At 41.8% G+C, this 21,569-nt stretch overlaps 1 protein-coding gene across 1 annotated transcript; it reads right to left on the bottom strand.

Moving 5' to 3' along the window:
- Positions 1-135: 135 nt before the first annotated feature.
- LOC110527850 (myb-related protein B) lies at positions 136-21,569 on the bottom strand. Its single transcript, XM_021609411.3, has 15 exons — positions 21,304-21,569; positions 20,676-20,772; positions 20,501-20,572; positions 20,261-20,353; positions 13,493-13,713; positions 10,574-10,718; positions 8,810-8,863; positions 8,361-8,567; positions 6,704-6,976; positions 2,981-3,153; positions 2,758-2,857; positions 2,543-2,650; positions 2,305-2,421; positions 2,094-2,225; positions 136-1,995 (listed from the first exon to the last, which is right to left on the bottom strand). The coding sequence occupies exons 1-15, from the start codon at positions 21,321-21,323 to the stop codon at positions 1,867-1,869; spliced, it is 1,941 nt and encodes a 646-aa protein (XP_021465086.1). The 5' UTR covers positions 21,324-21,569; the 3' UTR covers positions 136-1,866.

Below are 21,569 nucleotides of genomic sequence, written 5' to 3'. Positions count from 1 at the left end.
GGGGCATTGTGTCCGTTTTTCATTGGTCCTCAACAAGAAACAAACCAGTCTCTCAAAATACTGATCTGTCCCAATCTATTACTTATCAGAATATCAATAGTTCACCAACCTACTAGGTCAATAAAAGGCAACTTCTAAGATGGCATCATAGATGTATTACTTGTTCAATCACACATTGTAAAATTGTCTGTGCATTTAAACAAATTGTTCATAAAATGTTATATATATATATATATTTTTTTTACAGAGGTCAGCAGATAATTTACTCATACATCGTATCTGCAAGCGGAAAATGATCAGTTTTCAGCAGAAACATTCTGTAATTCAAAGCACCATAATCTTATCAAATCTATACAACTTTGGACATGGGAATAGAGCAACCTGAATGTATGATGATTCATAGTCACATCACATTCTATTCTTAATAAAATAGTAGCCTATAATAAACCTTAGATTGGCTAGTAGACTACATAACGTAAAAATAGATCATAGGAAACAAACATTTCAGCAACCCCTCAACAACTCTCTGTTCACTTGGGTCAATTTGTTTCCATTCATTATTGATTGATCAGGTAATCAAATGCATGAGACAGTTACAACTGAAACGCAATACTGATAGATGTCAGTGCAAAATGACATGTATACTTGAGATATCAAAATGAAAACATGAAGACGATAGACCTTTACATTACTTTTGAGTATGACAAACGTGATGCAAGTGTGGATTATTCAATTGTTGATGGGCTGTGGTAAAACTTACTAGGAAATGGTGTGTGTAGATTCAAACATTACATTTGGAAAAACTTGAAATAACATGATAAAGTTGCCCTACAATAAACATTTCCCCCCATATTTACAAGTATCCACTACTTCAGTTCAGTTGAGCTTGCTCAACATAGCACGGCATCAACATTTTTTCAAAACCTTTTAGAAACCTATAACAAACACATAACCTTGCTATGAAAGAATACCAACACAATAAACTTAGGAATAGTTACATTAAACATGTTTAACACAATGAAAATGTCTGCACAGCAGAGAGTTATGCCACATTCACGTGCTTGTCAGAACTTCCTATTTCTTAGTTGTGATGACGGAAATACGAATGTTTCATTCATGTACTTTTTGGTCAGAACCATTCTTCAACCAAATCTTGATAAACAGCTAGCTTGCTTAGCATTGACAATATCGTCAAACTAGCTACATTCTCCATATTGATGAGGTTGTAGTTGTCAAAAACTGATGTCATCTTTTGTTTGAAAAAGTAAAAGGGCACTGGTAAAACGTCACAACTCTGCAACAACATTTTCTCACTTGTAATCCAACTATTTTATTAACCCTTATTCTACCAGGTAAGTTCACTGAGAACACATTCTCATTTACAGCAACGACCTGGGGAATAGTTACAGTGGAGAGGAGATGGATGAGTCAATTGTAAACTGGGGATGATGGTATGAAGGCCAGATTGGGAATTTAGCCAGGACACCGGGGTAACACCCCTACTCTTACGATAAGTGCCATGGGATCTTTTGTGACCACAGAGAGTCAGGACACCCGTTTAACTTCCCAGCCGAAAGACGGCACCCTACACAGGGCAACGTCCCCAGGCACTGCCCTGGGTTATTGGAAAAGGGTGCCTCCTACTGGCCGTCCAACACCACTTCCAGCAGCATCTGGTCTCCCATCCAGGGACCAACCAGGACTAACTCTGCTTAGCTTCAGATACAAGCCATCTGTGGGATGCAGGGTGGTATGCTGCTGGCATTGGGTTGTTTAAGTGAAACTTCCCAGATACAAATAGGAATTTCCCCAACTCTGATAGCATGTGAACATGGCATAAATGAGAACTTGGTAGTGAGGGAGGGCTCAGGACAGGATGAGGGCCCGGTTGGGAGCGTGGGATTTTAGTGAGCGGAGGTAACATCTTGCTTTCTCTGTCATTATAAGTTGGTCCTTAGTCTGTCCACATACCACTGCTTCCCATGCCTGGGACATCTAAAGACACAACAATGCATATCAATAACTTCAGATACAAACAAACAAGGGAAATACATATTCTAAAATATAACAAGACATAACATTATGATACTTACTGGGGTTGGTGGCACTGGGTTGGAATATGCACAACTCTCCCTGGGTCCTAAACAGAAGCCCTGATCCAGAACATTCTCCTCTTTATATTCTCTCTTCATGCAAAAGGACGAGGAGTTGAGAGACATCTCAGCCTGTAACAAAGACAAGACAACATCCAAAATCAATGAAAACACTATAAACAATTACAGCATAACCATTTCGTCCATGTACCTTAGGACAGGGTTGGGGCAAAAACTTAATGGACTGATGCCTGGAGGTGACCGTCTCTTTGCAGTCCATGACATCCAAGGCCAGAGATTTACGCACTTTCTTCATTGTAGGTCGATGCTGGAACCAAAAGGAATGGACCACATATTCAGACCATTCATTAAAACTGAGAAGCAGCATTGGTTGAAGTAAATGGTTGTTCTTAGGTGTAAACTTCCTCCTGCCATCTTTCATCACTCACCACCTGCTTGCGTCTTTGCTCAAGTGGACTCTCATCCGTCAAGATCAGCTCAATCCCAGTCTCTTTCAAGAGGACTTCTTTCAAGTCCTCCTCGTTCGGAGTCTGAGGCTAAGACATAAAGAAAGAACATGCTTTCTCTGTGGAATATCGAATAGATTATACACACAGACAATTCAATTGCTTTCGTTGACATCTGTAGTGAATGAGGGACTCACCAGAGGCTGCAGAGGACCATACTTCTCCATGGCATTCTTGAATGGAGTTGGAGTCCGCGGGGTTTTGTCAAGATTTGACTTGTGGTTGGGTGTGATGAACCTTTACAAAAATAAAAAAATGAAATAACATTATATTTTGCCACAAGAGAGTCATCATATTGCATCCTAATAATCACTTACTACATACAAGAAATGTGTGTGTCAATAACGACTTATTACATACACCGAGTTTGAGTAAAGCCTGGACGCAAACACAGAGTTTTCCTTCTGTGTGAGTGGAGTCTTATCACGGTGTAGTTGTGTGGTACCCGTGGACTTCTGACTACAGACTGGGGTAGAGGTGAGGGATGGATTCTCCAGTTCAAAGTTGTCCTGTTTGGTCCACATGTTGAGGAACTGGAAACATATTCAAAGTAAATGTGACCTCCCGACATCCATTTGCAATCATACCATATAAATAAAAATTATGCCATTTAATGTGAGGGATATAACAATTGGTAGAATGTGTTTTTGGCAACATCATTGGTGACAGTTGAAAAATATGGCAAATTGGAACTCCAAACTGGATGGTCTTCAGAGATAGATGGGAGGGGTTGGGGGTAGCAGAAGGGCGGGACTAAAAGCAACATAAGACAACTAATGTAAAACATAGTGTGTACGTAAAATGTGTATAGCATGTATAAACTGGAAGTAGAAGCCTAAGTGTTGTTGCCAAATTAGCTTACGCCAATTAGGGGGAGTGGTAGGGTTAGGGGAAAACACACTGTACATTACCAGTCAAAAGTTGACACCTACTCATTCAGGGGGTTTTCTTTATTTTTACTATGTTCTACATTGTCGAATAATAGTGAAGACATCAGAAATATGAAATAACACATGAAATCAAGTAGTAACAACAACAAAAAAGTGTCAAGAGTGTGCAAAGCTGTCATCAAGACAAAGGGTACTTAAAGAATCAAAAATATATTTTGATTTGGTTACTACATGATTCCATATGTGTTATTTCATAGTGTTGATGTCTTCACTATTATTCTACAATGTAGAAAAAAGTAAAGAGAAACACTGGAATGAGTAGGTGTGTCTTAACTTTTGACTGGTACTGTATACAGCCGGTCAAAAGGGTTTTTCTTTATTTTCTACATTGTAGAATAATAGTGAAGACATCAAAACTATGAAGTAACACATATGGAATCATGTAGTAACCAAAAAAAGTCTTAAATCAAAATATATTTTATATTTGATATTCTTCAAATAGCCACACTTTGCCTTGATGACAGCTTTGCACACTCTTGGCATTCTCTCAACCAGCTTCATGAGGTAGTCACCTGGAATGTATTTCAATTAACAGATGTGCCTTCTTAACTTGTGAAATGTCTTTCCTTAATGCGTTTGAGCCAATCAGTTGAGTTGTGACAAGGTAGGGGGGTATACAGAAGATGGCCCTATTTGGTAAAAGACCAAGTCCATATTATAGCAAGAACAGCTCAAATAAGCAAAGAGAAACGACAGTGCATCATTACTTTAAGGTCAGGCAATGTGGAAAATTTGAAGAACTTTCAAAGTTTCCTCAAGTGCAGTTCCAAAAACCATCATGACTCTTATGAGGACCACCACAGGAATGACCCAGAGTTACCTCTGCTGCAGAGGATAAGTTACCAGCCCAAATAAATGCTTCACAGAGTTCAAGTAACAGACATCTCAACTAGAGGTCGACTGAATATGATTTTTCAACACCGATACCAATTATTGTCAAAGAAAATATATATTTATTTGTAATAATGACAATTACAACAATACCGAATGAACACTTATTTTAACTTAATATAATACATCAATAAAATCAATTTAGCCTCAAATAAATAATGAAACATGTTCAATTTGGTTTAAATAATGCAAAAACAAAGTGTTGGAGAAGAAAGTAAAAGTGCAATATGTGCCATGTAAGAAAGCTAAGTTCCTTGCTCAGAACATGAGAACATATGAAAGCTGGTGGTTCCTTTTAACATGAGTCTTCAATATTCCCAGATAAGAAGTTTTAGGTTGTGGTTATTATAGGACTATTTCTCTCTATACGATTTGTATTTCATATACTTTTGACTATTGGATGTTCTTATAGGCACTATAGTATTGCCAGTGTAACAGTATACCTTCCATCCCTTTCCTCGCTCCTACCTGGGCTCGAACCAGGAACACATCGACAACAGCCACCCTCGAAGCAGCGTTACCCATGCAGAGCAAGGGGAACAATTACTCCAAATCTCAGAGCGAGTGACGTTTGAAACAATATTAGCGCGCACTCTGCTAACTAGCTAGCCATTTCACATCGGTTACAACAGCCTAATCTCGGGAGTTGATAGGCTTGAAGTCATAAACAGCGCAATGCTTGAAGCACAGCGACGAGCTACTGGCAAAACGCACGAAAGTGCTGTTTGAATGAATGCTTACGAGCCTGCTGGTGCCTACCATCGCTCAGTCAGACTGCTCTATCAAATCATAGAGTTAATTATAACATAATAACACACAGAAATACGAGCCTTAGGTCATTAATATGGTAGAATCCGGAAACTATCCTCTCGAAAACAAAACGTTTATTCTTTCAGTGAAATACAGAACCGTTCCGTATTTTATCTAACAGGTGGCATCCATAAGTCTAAATATTCCTGTTACATTGCACAACCTTCAATGTTATGTCAATTAAGTAAAATTCTGGCAAATTAGTACGCAACGAGCCAGGCGGCCCAAACTGTTGCATATACCCTGACTCTGCGTGCAATGAACGCAAGAGAAGTGACAATTTTCCTAGTTAAAAGAAATTCATGTTAGCAGGCAATATTAACTAAATATGCCGGTTTAAAAAATATATACTTCTGTGTATTGATTTAAGAAAGGCATTGATGTTTATGGTTAGGTACACGTTGGAGCAACGACAGTCCTGTTTCGTGAATGCGCACGGCATCGATTATATGCAACGCAGTACACACTAGATAAAATAGTAATATCATCAACCATGTGTAGTTAACTAGTGATTATGATTGATTGATTGTTTTTTATAAGATAAGTTTAATGCTAGCTAGCAACTTATCTTGGTTTCTTACTGCATTTGCGTAACAGGCAGGCTCCTCGTGGAGTGCAATGTAAAGCAGGTGGTTAGAGCGCTGGACTAGTTAACTGTAAGGTTGCAAGATTGAATCCCTGAGCTGACAAGGTAAAAATCTGTCGTTCTGCCCCTGAACAAGGGAGTTAACCCACCGTTCCTAGGCCGTCATTGAAAATAAGAATGTGTTCTTAACTGACTTGCCTAGTTAAATAAAGGTGTAAAAAAAAATTAAAAAATATTTTTTATTATTATTTATTTATTTATATAATATATATATATATTTTTTTTAATTTTTTTTTTTTTTAATACCGATTTCCAATTGTTATGAAAACTTGAAAACGGTCATTTCGAACCCACAAATGCTGATGCTCCAGATACTCAACTAGTCTAAAGGCCAGTTTTATTGCTTCTTTAAATCAGAGAAACAGTTTTCAGTTGTGCTAACAATTGCAGAAGGTTTTTTAAATGATCAATTAGCCTTTTAAAATGACAAACTTGGATTAGCTAACAACGCGCCATTGGAACACAGGAGTGATGGTTGATGATAATGGGCCTCTGTACGTCTATGTAGATATTCCATTTACATTTATTTTTTTAAATCAGCCATTTCCAGCTACAATAGTCATTAATATTAACACTGTATTTCTGATCAATCTGATGTTATTTTAAAAATGAACAAAAATGTGCTTTTCTTTCAAAAACAGGGATATTTCTAAGTGACCCCAAACTTTTGAATGGTAGTGTGTGTGTGTGAGATAAATATATATACATACACACATAATTCTGTACAAAGTAAAAGGCACTGATGAGTCATCTCACTGTGTTAGGTCATGGTGGTCGAGCGATTACCTGTGACGGAGAGAAGGGCAGGACCTTGACCGGGGTGCTCTTGGGGGACCTGGAATAGTTGGAGTCAGGAGACAGAGCGATGCGACGGCGGCTGCGGCGGGTCAGTATGGAGGGTGGAGTGATTCCTCCAGGGGAGATGGGGATCAGCTCTCCCCGGTTGCCCTTGCTCAGCTCCTGCAGGGTGCTGCCCTCCAGACGGAACTGGGTCCGCTTTGGGCTCTGGCTCTCCTCTGGCAGATCAAATACAGACATGTTGCACCATCCATCTAGGTCCTGGTGGAGGGCAAGAAACAGTTAATGAAATATCATGTCCCAAGCTAGGTCTGCCCCAAATCTAGTCATACTCTACATCTTGTTTTACATACAGTGGGGCAAAAAAGTATTTAGTCAGCAACCAAATGTGCAAGTTCTCCCACTTAAAAAGATGAGAGGACTGTAATTTTCATCATTGGTACACTTCAACTATGACAGACAAAATGAGAAGAGAATTTTTTTTTTTTTAAATCAGAAAATCACATTGTAGGATTTTTTTATGAAATTATTTGCAAATTATGGTGGAAAATAAGTATTTGGTCAATAACAAAAGTTTCTCAATACTTTGTTATATACCCTTTGTTGGCAATGACAGAGGTCAAACGTTTTCTGTAAGTCTTCACAAGGTTTTCACACACTGTTGCTGGTATTTTGGCCCATTCCTCCATGCAGATCTCCTCTAGAGCAGTGATGTTTTGGGGCTGTTGCTGGGCAACACGGACTTTCAACTCCCTCCAAAGATTTTCTATGGGGTTGAGATCTGGAGACTGGCTAGGCCACTCCAGGACCTTGAAATGCTTCTTACGAAGCCACCCCTTCGTTGCCCGGGCGGTGTGTTTGGGATCATTGTCATGCTGAAAGACCCAGCCACGTTTCATCTTCAATGCCCTTGCTGATGGTAGGCTTTGTTACTTTGGTCCCAGCTCTCTGCAGGTCCTCCCTTGTGATCATTTTCACCCCACAGGGTGAGATCTTGCGTGGAGCCCCAGATCGAGGGTGATTATCAGTGGTCTTGTATGTCTTCAATTTCCTAATAATTGCTCCCACAGTTGATTTCTTCAAACCAAGCTGCTTACCTATTGCAGATTCAGTCTTCCCAGCCTGGTGCAGGTCTACAATTTTGTTTCTGGTGTCCTTTGACAGCTCTTTGGTCTTGGCCATAGTGGAGTTTGGAGTGTGACTGTTTCTGAGGTTGTGGACAGGAGTCTTTTATACTGATAACAAGTTCAAACAGGTGCCATTAGTACAGGTAACGAGTGGAGGACAGAGGAGCCTCTTAAAGAAGAAGTTACAGGTCTGTGAGAGCCAGAAATCTTGCTTGTTTGTAGGTGACCAAATATTTATTTTCCACCATAATTTGCAAATAAATTCATAAAAAATCCTAATGTTATTTTCTGGATTTTTTTTCTAATTTTGCCTGTCATAGTTGAAGTGTACCTATGATGAAAATTACAGGCCTCATCTTTTTAAGTGGGAGAACTTGCACAATTGGTGGCTGACTAAATACTTTTCTACTCCACTGTATCTGTACAAATATGACTTCTTCGGTGATTTATGCAAAGTACAAGATTAACGTTGTGAAACTAAGAAGACTGAGGTATTACAACCCATCCAGAACTCTTACCCCATCCACCATATCCATCACCTCCTTTAAGCTTGAGCCGTTGGGAGAGAGGAAGCCTGAGCTGTCCACCACCCAGCTATTGGTATTCAGCTCACGTCCTGGGGTGTCTGGCTCACTTTTGGGTGTCTTTGACTGTTGAGGAGAGACAGCCTTGTGGGAGCCTGCTTCCCTTGGTTCGCCTCTCACAGTGGATGTAATGGTATTCTCCTGTACGGGCGACATAAGCTTGAAAATCAGCATGAGAGAGAGAAGTAAAGACGAACTGGATATGAATGAACACAAACAGCTACCGGAACAATGTGTTCTACCTTGAAAAACAGCATAGGTTGGTGATATTTTAACACGCTCTGTATCTACTACACTATATATTTGTCACACAAAACACTACAGTTTATCTGCCTTTTACCCCCACATAGAAGATAGCCGGCATCCAGTGTTTGAATTCTTACCAGCAGTGTAGTGTCTTGGTCTGAATCCCTCTCCATAGAACCATCATAGTCCATCTGTAGAAACATAACAAATGATGTTTCACAGCACAACATTCAAATAACGATTACAGTGCAGAGATGTCACAGATGTCAAACTGATGTCAAGCGGAACCTACAGTTTAAGTCAGAAGATAAATACATTTAAACTCAGTTTTTCACAATTCCTGACATTTAATCCTAGTAAAAAACATCCCTGTTTTAGGTAAGTTAGGATCACCACTTTATTTTAAGAATGTTAAATGTTAGAATAACAGCAGTGAGAATTAATTATTTCAGCTATTATTTATTTCATCACATTCCCAGTGAGTCAGAAGTTTACATACACTCAATTAGTATTTGGTAGCATTGCCTATAAATTGTTTAACTTGTGTCAAACGTTTCAGGTAGCCTTCCACAAGCTTCCCACAATATGTTGGGTGAATTTTGTCCCATTCCTCCTGATATTGCGTCAGGTTTGTAGGCCTCTTTGCTCGCACACGCTTTTTCAGTTCTGCCTACAAATTTTCTATATGATTGAGGTCAGGGCTTTGTGATGGCCACTCCAATACCTTGACTTTGTTGTCCTTAAGCAATTTGCCACAACTTTGGAAGTATGCTTGGGGTCATTGTTCATTTGGAAGACCCATTTGCGACCAAGCTTTAACTTCTTGACTGATGTCTTGAAAAATGTTGCTTCAATATATCCACATAGTTTTCCTCCCTCATGATGCCATCTATTTTGAAGTGCACCAGACACTCCAGCAGCAAAGCACCCCCACAACATGCTGCCGCCACCCCCGTGCTTCACGGTTTGGATTGTGTTCTTCAGCTTGCAAGCCTCCCCCTTTTTCCTCCAAACATAACGATGGTCATTATGGCCAAATAGTTATATTTTTGTTTCATCAGACCAGAGGACATTTCTCCAAAAAGTACGATCTTTGTCCCCATGTGCAGATGCAAACCGTAGTCTGACTTTTTATGACAATTTTGGAGCAGTGGCTTCTTCCTTGCTGAGAGGCCTTTCAGGTTATGTCGATATAGGACTTGTTTTACTGTGGATATAGATACGGTACTTTTGTACCCGTTTCCTCCGGCATCTTCACAAGGTCCTTTGCTGTTGTTCTGGGATTGATTTGCACTTTTTGCACCAAAGTCGTTCATCTCTAGGAGACAGAACGAGTCTCCTTCCTGAGTGGTATGACGGCTGCGTGGTCAGATGGTGTTTATACTTGCGTACTATTGTTTGTACAGATGAACGTGGTACCTTCAGGCGTTTGGAAATTGCTCCCAAGGATCAACCAGACTTGTAGAGGTCTTTTTTCTGAGGTCTAGGCTGATTTCTTTTGATTGTCCCATGATGTCAAGCAAAGAGGCACCGAGTTTGAAGGTAGGTCTTGAAATACATTCACAGGTACACCTCCAATAGGCTAATTGACATCATTTGAGTCAATCAGAAGCTTTTTAAAGCCATGACATCTTTTCTGGAATTTTCCAACTGTTTAAAGGCACAGTCAACTTAGTGTACGTAAACTTCTGACCCACTGGAATTGTAACACAGTGAATTTAAAGTGAAATAATCTGTCTGTAAACAATTGTTGTAAAAATTACTTGTGTCATGCACAAAGTAGATGTCCTAACCGACTTGCCAAAACTATAGTTTGTTAACAAGAAATTTGTGGAGTGGTTGAAAAACAAGTTTTAATGACTCCAACCTAAGTGTATGTAAACTTCCGACTTCAATTGTACCTGCTGATCTTTACTGTGGTGGGCCATGCCCTCCTCGGCTTCCACCTGATGATGCTTCAGAGTAGGATCCACCCCACTAAAGAAGCCCATCTCAACCCTACGCTTGATGGTTGAGTTCCAGCGGTTCTTCACAGCATTATCTGTCCTGGAAGGGCACATTTGAACATAATGTTGTAGTAATGAAGATGTGGAGTACGAAGGTGAACTAATGATGTGGAACAAAATGCTGTTCCTAAATGTCACCAATCCATTCAAATTGATCACACCCCATCTAGCTTCAGTTTGTTCTGTTAGGTGACCTAAACTGGGATATGCTTAACACCCCAGCAGTCCTACAATCTAAGCTAGATGCCCTCAATCTCACACAAATCATCAAGGAACCCACCAGGTACAACCCTAAATCTGTAAACAAGGGCACCCTCATAGACCTTATCCTGACCAACTGGCCCTCCAAATACACCTCCGCTGTCTTCAATCAGGATCTCAGTGATCACTGCCTCATTGCCTGTATCCGCTACGGGTCCGCAGTCAAACGACCACCCCTAATCACTGTCAAACTCTCCTTAAAACACTTCTGCGAGCAGGCCTTTCTAATAAACCTGGTCCGGGTATCCTGGAAGGATATTGACCTCATCCCGTCAGTTGAGGATGCCTGGTCATTCTTTAAAAGTAACTTCCTCACCATCTTAGATAAGCATGCTCCGTTCAAAAAAATGCAGAACTATGAACAGATATAGCCCCTGGTTCACTCCAGACCTGACTGCCCTCGACCAGCACAAAAACATTCTGTGGCGGACTGCAATAGCATCGAATAGCATCGACTATTCGAATAGCAACTAATAGTCCCCACAATATGCAACAGTTCAGGGAAGTCAGGAACCAATACACGCAGCCAGGAAAGCAAAGGCCAGCTTTTTCAAGCAGAAATTTGCATCCTGTAGCTCTAACTCCAAAAAGTTCTGGGACACTGTAAAGTCCATGAAGAACAAGAGCACCTCCTCCCAGCTGCCCACTGCACTGAGGCTAGGTAACACGGTCACCACTGATAAATCCATGATAATCGAAAACTTCAAACATTTCTCAACGGCTGGCCATGCCTTCCTCCTGGCTACTCCAACCTCGGCCAACAGCTCCACCCCCCGCAGCTACTCGCCCAAGCCTCCCCAGCTTCTCCTTTACCCAAATCCAGACAGCAGATGTTCTGAAAGAGCTGCAAAACCTGGACCCATACAAATCAGCTGGGCTTGACAATCTGGACCCTCTATTTCTGAAACTATCCGCCACCATTGTCGCAACCCCTATTACCAGCCTGTTCAACCTCTCATATCGTCTGAGATCCCCAAGGACTGGAAAGCTGCCGTGGTCATCCCCCTCTTCAAAGGGGGAGACACCCTGGACCCAAACTGTTACAGACCTATATCCATCCTGCCCTGCCTATCTAAGGTCTTCGAAAGACAAGTCAACAAACAGATCACTGACCATCTCGAATTCCACCGTACCTTCTCCGCTGTGCAATCTGGTTTCCGAGCTGGTCACGGGTGCACGTCAGCCACGCTCAAGGTACTAAACGATATCATAACCGCCATCGATAAAAGACAGTACTGTGCAGCCGTCTTCATCGACCTGACCAACTCTGTCAATCACCATATTCGGCAGACTCAGTAGCCTAGGTTTTTCAAATGACTGCCTTGCCTGGTTCACCAACTACTTTGCAGATAGAGTTCAGTGTGTCAAATCGAAGGGCATGTTGTCCGGTCCTCTGGCAGTCTCTATGGGGGTGCCACAGGGTTTAATTCTCGGGCCGACTCTTTTCTCTGTATATGTCAATGATGTTGCTCTTGCTGCGGCGATTCCCTGATCCACCTCTACGCAGACGACACCATTCTGTATACTTCCGGCCTTTCCTTGGACACTGTGCTATCTAACCTCCAAACAAGCTTCAACGCCATACAACACTCCATCCGGGGCCTCCAACTGCTCTTAAACGCTAGTAAAACCAAATGCATGCTTTTCAACCGGTCGCTGCCTGCACCCGCACGCCCAACTAGCATCACCACCCTGGATGGTTCCGACCTAGAATATGTGGACATCTATAAGTACCTAGGTGTTTGTCTAGACTGTAAACTCTCCTTCCAGACTCATATCAAACATCTCCAATCTAAAATAAAATCTAGAATCGGCTTTCTATTTCGCAACAAAGCCTCCTTCACTCCCACCGCCAAACTTACCCTAGTAAAACTGACTATCCTAACGATCCTCGACTTCGGCGATGTCATCTACAAAATGGCTTCCAATACTCTACTCAGCAAACTGGATGCAGTTTATCACAGTGCCATCCGCTTTGTTACTAAAGCACCTTATACCACCCACCACTGCGACCTGTATGCTCTAGTCGGCTGGCCCTCGCTACATATTCGTCGCCAGACCCACTGGCTCCAGGTCATCTACAAGTCCATGCTAGGTAAAGCTCCACCTTATCTCAGTTCACTGGTCACGATGGCAACACCCACCCGTAGCACGCGCTCCAGCAGGTGTATCTCACTTATTTATCATTTATCACTCCAGTGTTAATCTGCTAAAATTGTAATTATTCGCCTACCTCCTCATGCCTTTTGCACACAATGTATATAGACTCCTTTTTTTTCTTTTTATCTACTGTGTTATTGACTTTTTTATTGTTTACTCCATGTGTAACTGTGTTGCTGTCTGTTCACACTGCTATGCTTCATCTTGGCCAGGTCGCAGTTGTAAATGAGAACTTGTTCTCAACTAGCCTACCTGGTTAAATAAAGGTGAAATACATTTTAAAAATACAAAAAAATTGCAATCATCACAAAATATGTTCAGAGTGATCCTGACATTTCAGCACAGACATGGTAGAGGGATTCTCTTAGCTGGAGTACCAGTCAAGATAGCTACCTTCCGGGGAGCAGCTTGGCAATCTCAGCCCAGCGGTTTCCCAGCATGCAGTGGGCCTTGTAAATAACGAGGTCTTCCTCTTTTGTCCAGGACGACTTCTTCACATCCGGGTTGAGGTGGTTGTGCCAGCGTTCCCTGCACTGCTTCCCCACACGGCCCTTCAGGTGCTTAGCCACTATGGCCCATTGCTTGTTGCCATACCTTTTCACCAGTTGTATCACCTGTGGAGAGGAATGCAGGGTTGAAGTTTGTCTGGAAATGTGGCTCCATGTCTGCAGTATAAGACAGGAGTCAAAGCAGCCAGTGGAAGGTATATTACCCTCTTGTTGTACAACAGACATGATTCTGAGATCTGACTGGACGACTGTTGATAGAACTCAACTTTGCTGTCACAAAGAAGTCTAGTAGAACTCAAATTTTATTAGTCACACGCGCCGAATACAACAGGTAGACCTTACAGCGAAATGCTTACTTACGAGCACATAACCAACAATGCAGTTAAAAAAAATATGAATAAGAGATAAAAGTAACAAGTAATTAAAGAGCAGCAGTAAAATAACAATAGCGAGACTATATACAGGGGGCTACCGGTACAGAGTCAATGTGCGGGGGTTTTGTTGAGGTAATATATACATGTAGGTACAGTTATTAAAGTGACTACGCATAGATGATAACAACAGAGAGTAGCAGCGGTGTAAAAGAGGAGGGTGGGGGGGGGGTGGGGGCAATGAAAATAGTCTGGGTGGACATTTGACTAGATGTTCAGGAGTCTTATGGCTTGGGGTAGAAGCTGTTTAGAAGCCTCTTGGACCTAGACTTGGCGCTCTGGTACCGCTTGCCATGCGGTAGCAGAGAGAGCTATCTATGACTAGGGTGGCTGGATTCTGACAATTTTTAGGGCCTTCCCCTGACACTGCCTGGTATAGAGGTCCTGGATGGCAGGAAGCTTGATCCCAGTGATGGACTTGGACGTACGCACTACCCTTTGTAGTAGAGGTCGACCGATTAATCGGAATGGCCGATTTCAAGTTTTCATAACAATCAGTAATCAGCATTTTTGGACGCCGATTATGGTCGATTACAATGCACTCCACGAGGAGATTGTGTGCAGTCTGACCACATGTTACGTGAGTGCAGCAAGGAGCCAAGGTAAGTTTCTAGCTAGCATTAAACTTATCTTGTAAAAAAAACAATCAATCTTAACATGACTACACATGGTTGATGATATTACTAGTTCGTCTAGCTTGTCCTGCGTTGCATATAATCAATGCGGTGCCTGTTAATTTATCATTGAATCACAGCCTACTTTGCCAAACGGGTGATGATTTAACAAGCTCATTCGTGAAAAAAGCACTGTCGTTGCACCAATGTGTACCTAACCATAAACATCAATGCCTTTCTTAAAATCAATACACAAGTATATATATTTTTTAAAACCTGCATATTTAGTTAATATTGCCTGCTAACATGAATTTATTTTAACTAGGGAAATTGTGTCACTTCTCTTGTGTTCTGTGCAAGCAGAGTCAGGGTATATGCAGCAGTTTGGGCCGCCTGGCTCGTTGCGAACTGTGTGAAGACCATTTATTTTTAACGAAGACCATAATTAATTTGATAGAATTTTACATAATTATGACATAACATTGAAGGTTGTGCAATGTAACGGCATCACCCGTTATATAAATACGGAACGGTTCTGTATTTCACTGAAAGAATAAAAGGTTTTGTTTTCGAAATTATAGTTTCCGGATTTGACCATATTAATGACCTAAGTCTCGTATTTCTGTGTATTTATTATAATTACGTCTATTTGATATTTGATAGAGCAGTCTGACTGAGCGGTGGTAGGCAGCAGCAGGCTCGTAAGCATTCATTCAAACAGCACTTTCCTGCGTTTGCCAGCAGCTCTTCGCTGTGCTTCAAGCATTGCGCCGTATATGACTTCAAGCCTATCAACTCCCGAGATTAGGCTGGCAATACTATTGTGCCTATAAGAACATCCAATAGTCAAAAGGTATATGAAATACAAATGGTAGAGAGAGAAATAGTCCTATAATTCCTATAATAACTACAACCTAAAACTGTTTAACTGGGAATACTGAAAACTCATGTTAAAATGAACCCCCTGCTTTCATATGTTCTCATACTCTGAGCAAGGAACTTAAACGTTAGCTTTTTTACATGGCACATACTTTCTTCCCCAACACGGTGTTTTTGCATTATATAAATCAAATTGAACATATTTCATTATTTATTTGAGACTAAATTGATATTATTTATTATATTACGTTAAAATAAGTGTTCATTAAGTATTGTTGTAATTCTCCTTATTACAAATATATAAATAAATCAGCTGATTAAATCGTATCGGCTTTTTTTGGTCCTCCAATAAATCTATCGCTATCGGCGTTGAAAAATCATAAATCGGTCAACCTCTACTCTGTAGTGCCTTGAAGTTAGAGGCCGAGCAGTTGCCAAACCAGACAGTGATGCAACTGGTCAGAATGCTCTCGATGGTGCAGCTGTAGAACCTTCTGAGGATCTGAGGACCCATGCCAAATCTTTTCAGTCTCTTGAGAGGGAATAGGTTTTGTCGTGCCCTCTTCACAACTGTCTTGGTGTGCTTGGACCACGTTAGTTAGTTGTTGATGTGGACGTCAAGGAACTTGAAGCTCTCAACCTGCTGCACTGCAGCCCTGTCGATGAGAATGAGGGCGTGCTCGGTTCTCTTCTCCTGTAGTCCACAATCACCTCCATTGTCTTGATCACATTGAGGGAGAGGTTGTTGTCCTGGCACCACACAGCCAGGTATCTTACCTCCTCCCTAAAGGCTGTCTCATTGTTGTTGGTGATCAGGCCTACCACTATTGTGTCATCTGCAAACTTAATGATGGTGTTGGAGTCATGCAGTCATGCGTGAACAGGGAGTACAGGAGGGGACTGAGCACGCACCCCTGAGGGGCCCGTGTTGAGGATCAGCATGGAGGATGTTTTGTTAACTACCCTTACCACCTGGGGGCAGCCCGTCAGGAAGTCCAGGATCCAGTTGCAGAGGGAAATGTTTAGTCCCAGGGTCCTTAGCTTATTGATGAGCTTTGGAGGGCACTATGGAGTTGAACGCTGAGCTGTAGTCAGTGAATAGCCTTCTCACATAGGTGTTCCTTTTGTCCAGGTAGGAAAAGACAGTGTGGAGTGCAATAGAGATTGCATCATCTGTGGATCTGATAAGGCAGTATGCAAATTGGAGTAGGTCTAGGGTTTCTGGGATAATGGTGTTGATGTGAGCCATGACCAGCCTTTCAAAGCACTTCATGGCTACAGACGTGAGTACTACGGGTCGGTAGTCATTTAGGCAGGTTACCTTAGTGTTCTTGGGCACAGGCACTATGGTGGTCTGTTTTAAACATGTTAGTATTACAGACTCAGAAAGGGAGAGATTGAAAATGTCAGTGAAGACACTTGCCAGTTGGTCAGGGCATGCTCGTAGTACACATCCGGGTAATCCGTCTGGCCCAGCGGCCTTGTGAGTGTTGACCTGTTTTAAAGGTCTTTCTCACATCGGCTGTGGAGAGCGTGATCGCACAGTCTTCCGGAACAGCTGGTGCTCTCATGCATGTTTCAGTGTCATTTGCCTCGAAACGAGCATAGAAGTAGTTGAGCTCGTCTGGTAGGCTCGTGTCACTGGGCAGCTCTCGGCTCTGCTCCCTTTGTAGTCTGTAATGGTTTGCAAGTCCTGCCACATCCGACGAGCGTCAGAGCTGGTGTGTTATGATTCGATCTTAGTCCTGTATTGGTTCGTCGGAGGGCATAGCGGGATTTCTTCCAGGTTAGAGTCCCGCTCCTTGAAATCGGCAGCTCTACCCTTTAGCTCAGTGTGGTTGTTGCCTGTAATCCATGGCTTCTGGTTGGGGTATGTACATAGGGTCACTGTGGGGACCACGTCATCGATGCACTTACTGATGAATCCAAAGACTGATGTGGTGTACTCCTCAATGCTATCGGAGGAATCCAGGAACATATTCCAGTCTGTGCTAGCAAAACTGTCCTGAAGCTTAGCATCTGCTTCACCTGACCACTTTTTTATTGATCGAGTCACTGGTGCTTCCTGCTTAAATTTTTGCTTGTAAGCAGGAATCAGGAGGATAGAAATATGGTCAGATTCGCCAAATGGAGGGCAAGCGAGAGCTTTGTATGAGTCTCTGTGTGTGGGGTAAAGGTGGGCCAGAGGTTTTTTTCCCCCTTTGGTTGCACATTTAAGTTTACCTGCATTAAAGTCCCCAGCAACTATGAGTGCCGCCTCTGGGTGAGCGTTTTCCTGTTTGCTTATGGCGGAATAGAGCTCATTCAGTGCAGTCTTAGTGCCAGCATCAGTCTGTGGTATGTAAACAGCTACGAAAACTACAGATGAAAACTCTCTAGGTAGATAGTGTGGTCTACAGCTTAACATGAGATACTCTACCTCAGGCAAGCAAAACCTTGAGACTTCCATAGAGACTTCCTTAGCTGTTATTTACAAAAATACATAGTCTGTCACCCCTTGTCTTACCAGACGCCGCTGTTCTTTCCTGCCGATACAGCGTATAACCAGACGGCTGCATGTTGATAATGCCGTTCAGCCACAACTCCGTGAAGCATAAGCTATTACAGTTTTGAATGTCCCGTTGGTAGTTTAATCTTCCGCATAGGTCATCGATTTGATTTTCCAAAGATTGCACATTTGCTAGCAGAATGGAAGGAAGTGGAGGTTTATTCGATCGCCTACGAAGGCAGCCCGCCCTCCGGACCCTTTTTCTCCGCCTTCTTTTCACACAAATGACGGGGATCTGGGCCTGTTCCCGGGAAAGCAGTATATCATTCACGTCAGGCTCGTTAAAGGATTCTGCCAATTACATGGTGAGCAATCGCAGTTCTGAAGTCCAGCAGTTCTTTTTGGTCATAAGAGACAGTAGCAGTAACATTATGTACAAAATAAGTTACAAACAACACAAACAAACAAACAAACAAAATAACACAATTGGTTAGGAATACGTAAAACGTCTGCCTTGTTCTCCGGCGCCATCTTATTATCTGAACTGATTGCAAGGTTCGTACAGACAGTGCCAAGTAAAATTCAAGAACATTCATGTACTTTTCAAGCACAAATATATATTTTCAAGGACCATCAAGTTGTAATAGTTCCTATAATGCAATTGTTTCTTGTCGCCACCTGATGGCAGTATATCATTACAGCCACATGAAAAAAAATCTAATTACATCACTACTTTACAAGATCTACTCAATAATTTCACTACATACATGAATAGTAAGTCAGTACTGATGATGTTGTAATTTGAGTAGTGATCAGCACAGTTTTGGGGCCTACTGGTGAACACACATTTCCTATTCGCATTACTACACAATTCCAGCTTAATGACTGTATTGTATTTTTGTTGGGTATTTGGGTTTCTACTACTTAATAGCTATGAAAAAGCAACTAGCTTCCTTCCGACTGGCACCTTTAGTGTCGCCGGTCGGGAGAAGGGCCGGGTGGGCTGTGTGAGGAAAACGGACACCGCTTGATAAAGCAGCAGCCAGGCGCTCCTGTGAATGAGGTGATTGGTAAACAAAGCTCTGGAGTTTGTTGCAGAGAAAAAGCCACAATGTAGAACTGGCACCAGCGCAGGACGCAGCGTTGTCCCTTCATGTCGCTCTTCAGGGCCGATTCACCCACGCTCGCAATGTCAAAGTCTGACGCATTTTTTGCACCTTACACAATGTGGGGTGGTTGGGTCCAGTGATGTAGTGGTAAAAAAAAAAAGGTGGGTAAACTATAATGAACAAAAATATAAATTCTCAAATGACTGCCCCGCCTTTCCTTCCTGTTCTCTGCTGCCAATGACTGGAGCGAATTTCAAAAATCACTGAAGCTGGAGACTCATATATCCCTCACTAACTTTAAGCATTAGCTGTCAGAGCAGCTCACAGATCATTGCACCTGTACATAGCCCATCCAACTACCTCATCCCCATATTGTTTTTTTCTCTCCTTTGCACCCTAGTATCTACTTGCACATTCATCTTCTGCACATCTATCACTCCAGTGTTAATTGCTAAATTGTAATTACTTCGCCACCATGGCCTATTTATTGCCTTACCTCCCTTATCTTACCTCATTTGCACACACTGTATATATATATTTTCTATTGTGTTATTGACTGTATGTTTGTTTTTTCCATGTGTAACTCTGTGTTGTTGTTTGTGTCGCACTGCTTTGCTTTATCTTGGCCAGGTCGCAGTTGTAAATGAAAACATGTTCTCAACTGACCTACCTGGTTAAATAAAGGTTAAACATATATATTTTTTTTAAATAAATAAAAGTTTTGGTCCCATGTTTCATGAGCTGAAATAAAAGATCCTAGAAATTCTCCATACGCACAAAAGGCAGGATTGAATCTACATTTACCTGACATTTTAGCTATCGATGTGACCTTTGGTGGCGCCTAATCAGTCAGTTCTGTACCTGCCTGGCTGAGTGGCAGTGTGGGTGGAATGATCAAGCTAGCCTGGCAACCAGAGCACAAAACACATGAGGAAATAAAACTGGGTAGTCTGCTTGAAAAATAAAGACAAATCCATTTTTTCATAAACATCTGTTCTCTTATTTTAATTTGAGAAAATGTCAGATTTTCAAAGTATTCCTGTACTTGAATTTCAGAGTGCCAAATTCAAGTACTTTAAGCACCTTGTGTGAACCCTGTGATTGTAGAATGGTCGCCATCACACCACTTACCTTCTCGTCCTCTTCTTTGGTCCAGGGCCCTTTAACCAGATCTGGATCCAGAACCTTCAACCACCGGTGCTGGCACTGATGTTCTGAGCGATTCTGTGCAGAAGGGTTACCATACAGTTAATGATTTCATGCAATAGAAACCACACAACCCTTCAGACAGCAAATTGGAGTCTTTTGTATTATTTGCATTGTCAACTAGATATTACAGAATATATACTGTAATCTCTCAATATAACTCACCAGTAAAAAACTGGCTATGTGTTTCCAGTCATTTGGTCCCAGGCTTTGGACCAATGCTTTCAGATTGTCATCCTGAGAATAAAGGACAGCCATTTTATGAAGAGCAAAGTAGCCAACTCATCCTCACTTGCTGCAAATAACCAACCATGTCCCCCTGATCTATAAATGAACTCACCTCCTCTTGTGTCCATTTCACTTTGACCTTTCCAGAGTCTCTCTGTTCAGCCACATCAGAGTCGGTGTCCTGATACATAGCCTCCTCCCCATCCTCTCTGAAAAGACAAGCAACCAGTCAACTGGGTGTGGTAGAGATCAATGCAGAGATTGCAGAGATTATCTAGAGCATTCTTTCTTTAACAGAAACTGACCAGCCCCCAAATCTAGTATGCATGCATTCTATTCCCTGCAAAGTAGCTGACATGGGTGGGTCGCAAACTTAAATTGTCACACAATGCATTTTTGATTCACTAGCTACATAGCTAGATTCAGTTAACTAACGTTTGTGGCCGACATTTCGAGCTTTCCGATTAAACCGGTATGTATTAGAAAATTCCTTGGATACATTTGTTTCATGACATTTGGCTAGCTAACGTTCAAAACATCTGACATCACCCCTGGTAGGGTTACAAAAGCGCATTAAAATCACGTAAACGCGCAAAAATAATCAAGGACATCCAGTAATCTCAGAAATGATAAATGGTGCATTGACCCCTGTCCTATTGAAAACATAGGAAGTGGAGTCGACATTGATATTTGTCCAACAGCTGCTGTAACCTTAACAAAGTTAGAATCAGATTACTTACCCGCGCAACCACCAGGACATTTAACTTCGTTTTACCACCAAAGCCCTTAGCTAAAATACAATTGTATATTTTTGTCAACCACGTCGTGCATAGATTCCCAAACTATATACCACGAGCAAATCTGTGTTTTTTTGTAGTATATAGTCCATGAAACTCGGTTTTGTCGGAGGGCTGGGTACGCTGACGTTAGTCCGCGCTCCAGTTTCTATCTCGCGCGCTTCTTTTTACTTCTTCTTCTTTGATATCATGGCGGTCCGCAAACAAAC

This window comes from Oncorhynchus mykiss, chromosome 7, assembly GCF_057628025.1.
Source record: "Oncorhynchus mykiss isolate SJ-2025 chromosome 7, ASM5762802v1, whole genome shotgun sequence".
Classification (NCBI taxonomy): domain Eukaryota; kingdom Metazoa; phylum Chordata; class Actinopteri; order Salmoniformes; family Salmonidae; genus Oncorhynchus; species Oncorhynchus mykiss.
This window is presented reverse-complemented; position numbering and strand designations above follow the sequence as displayed.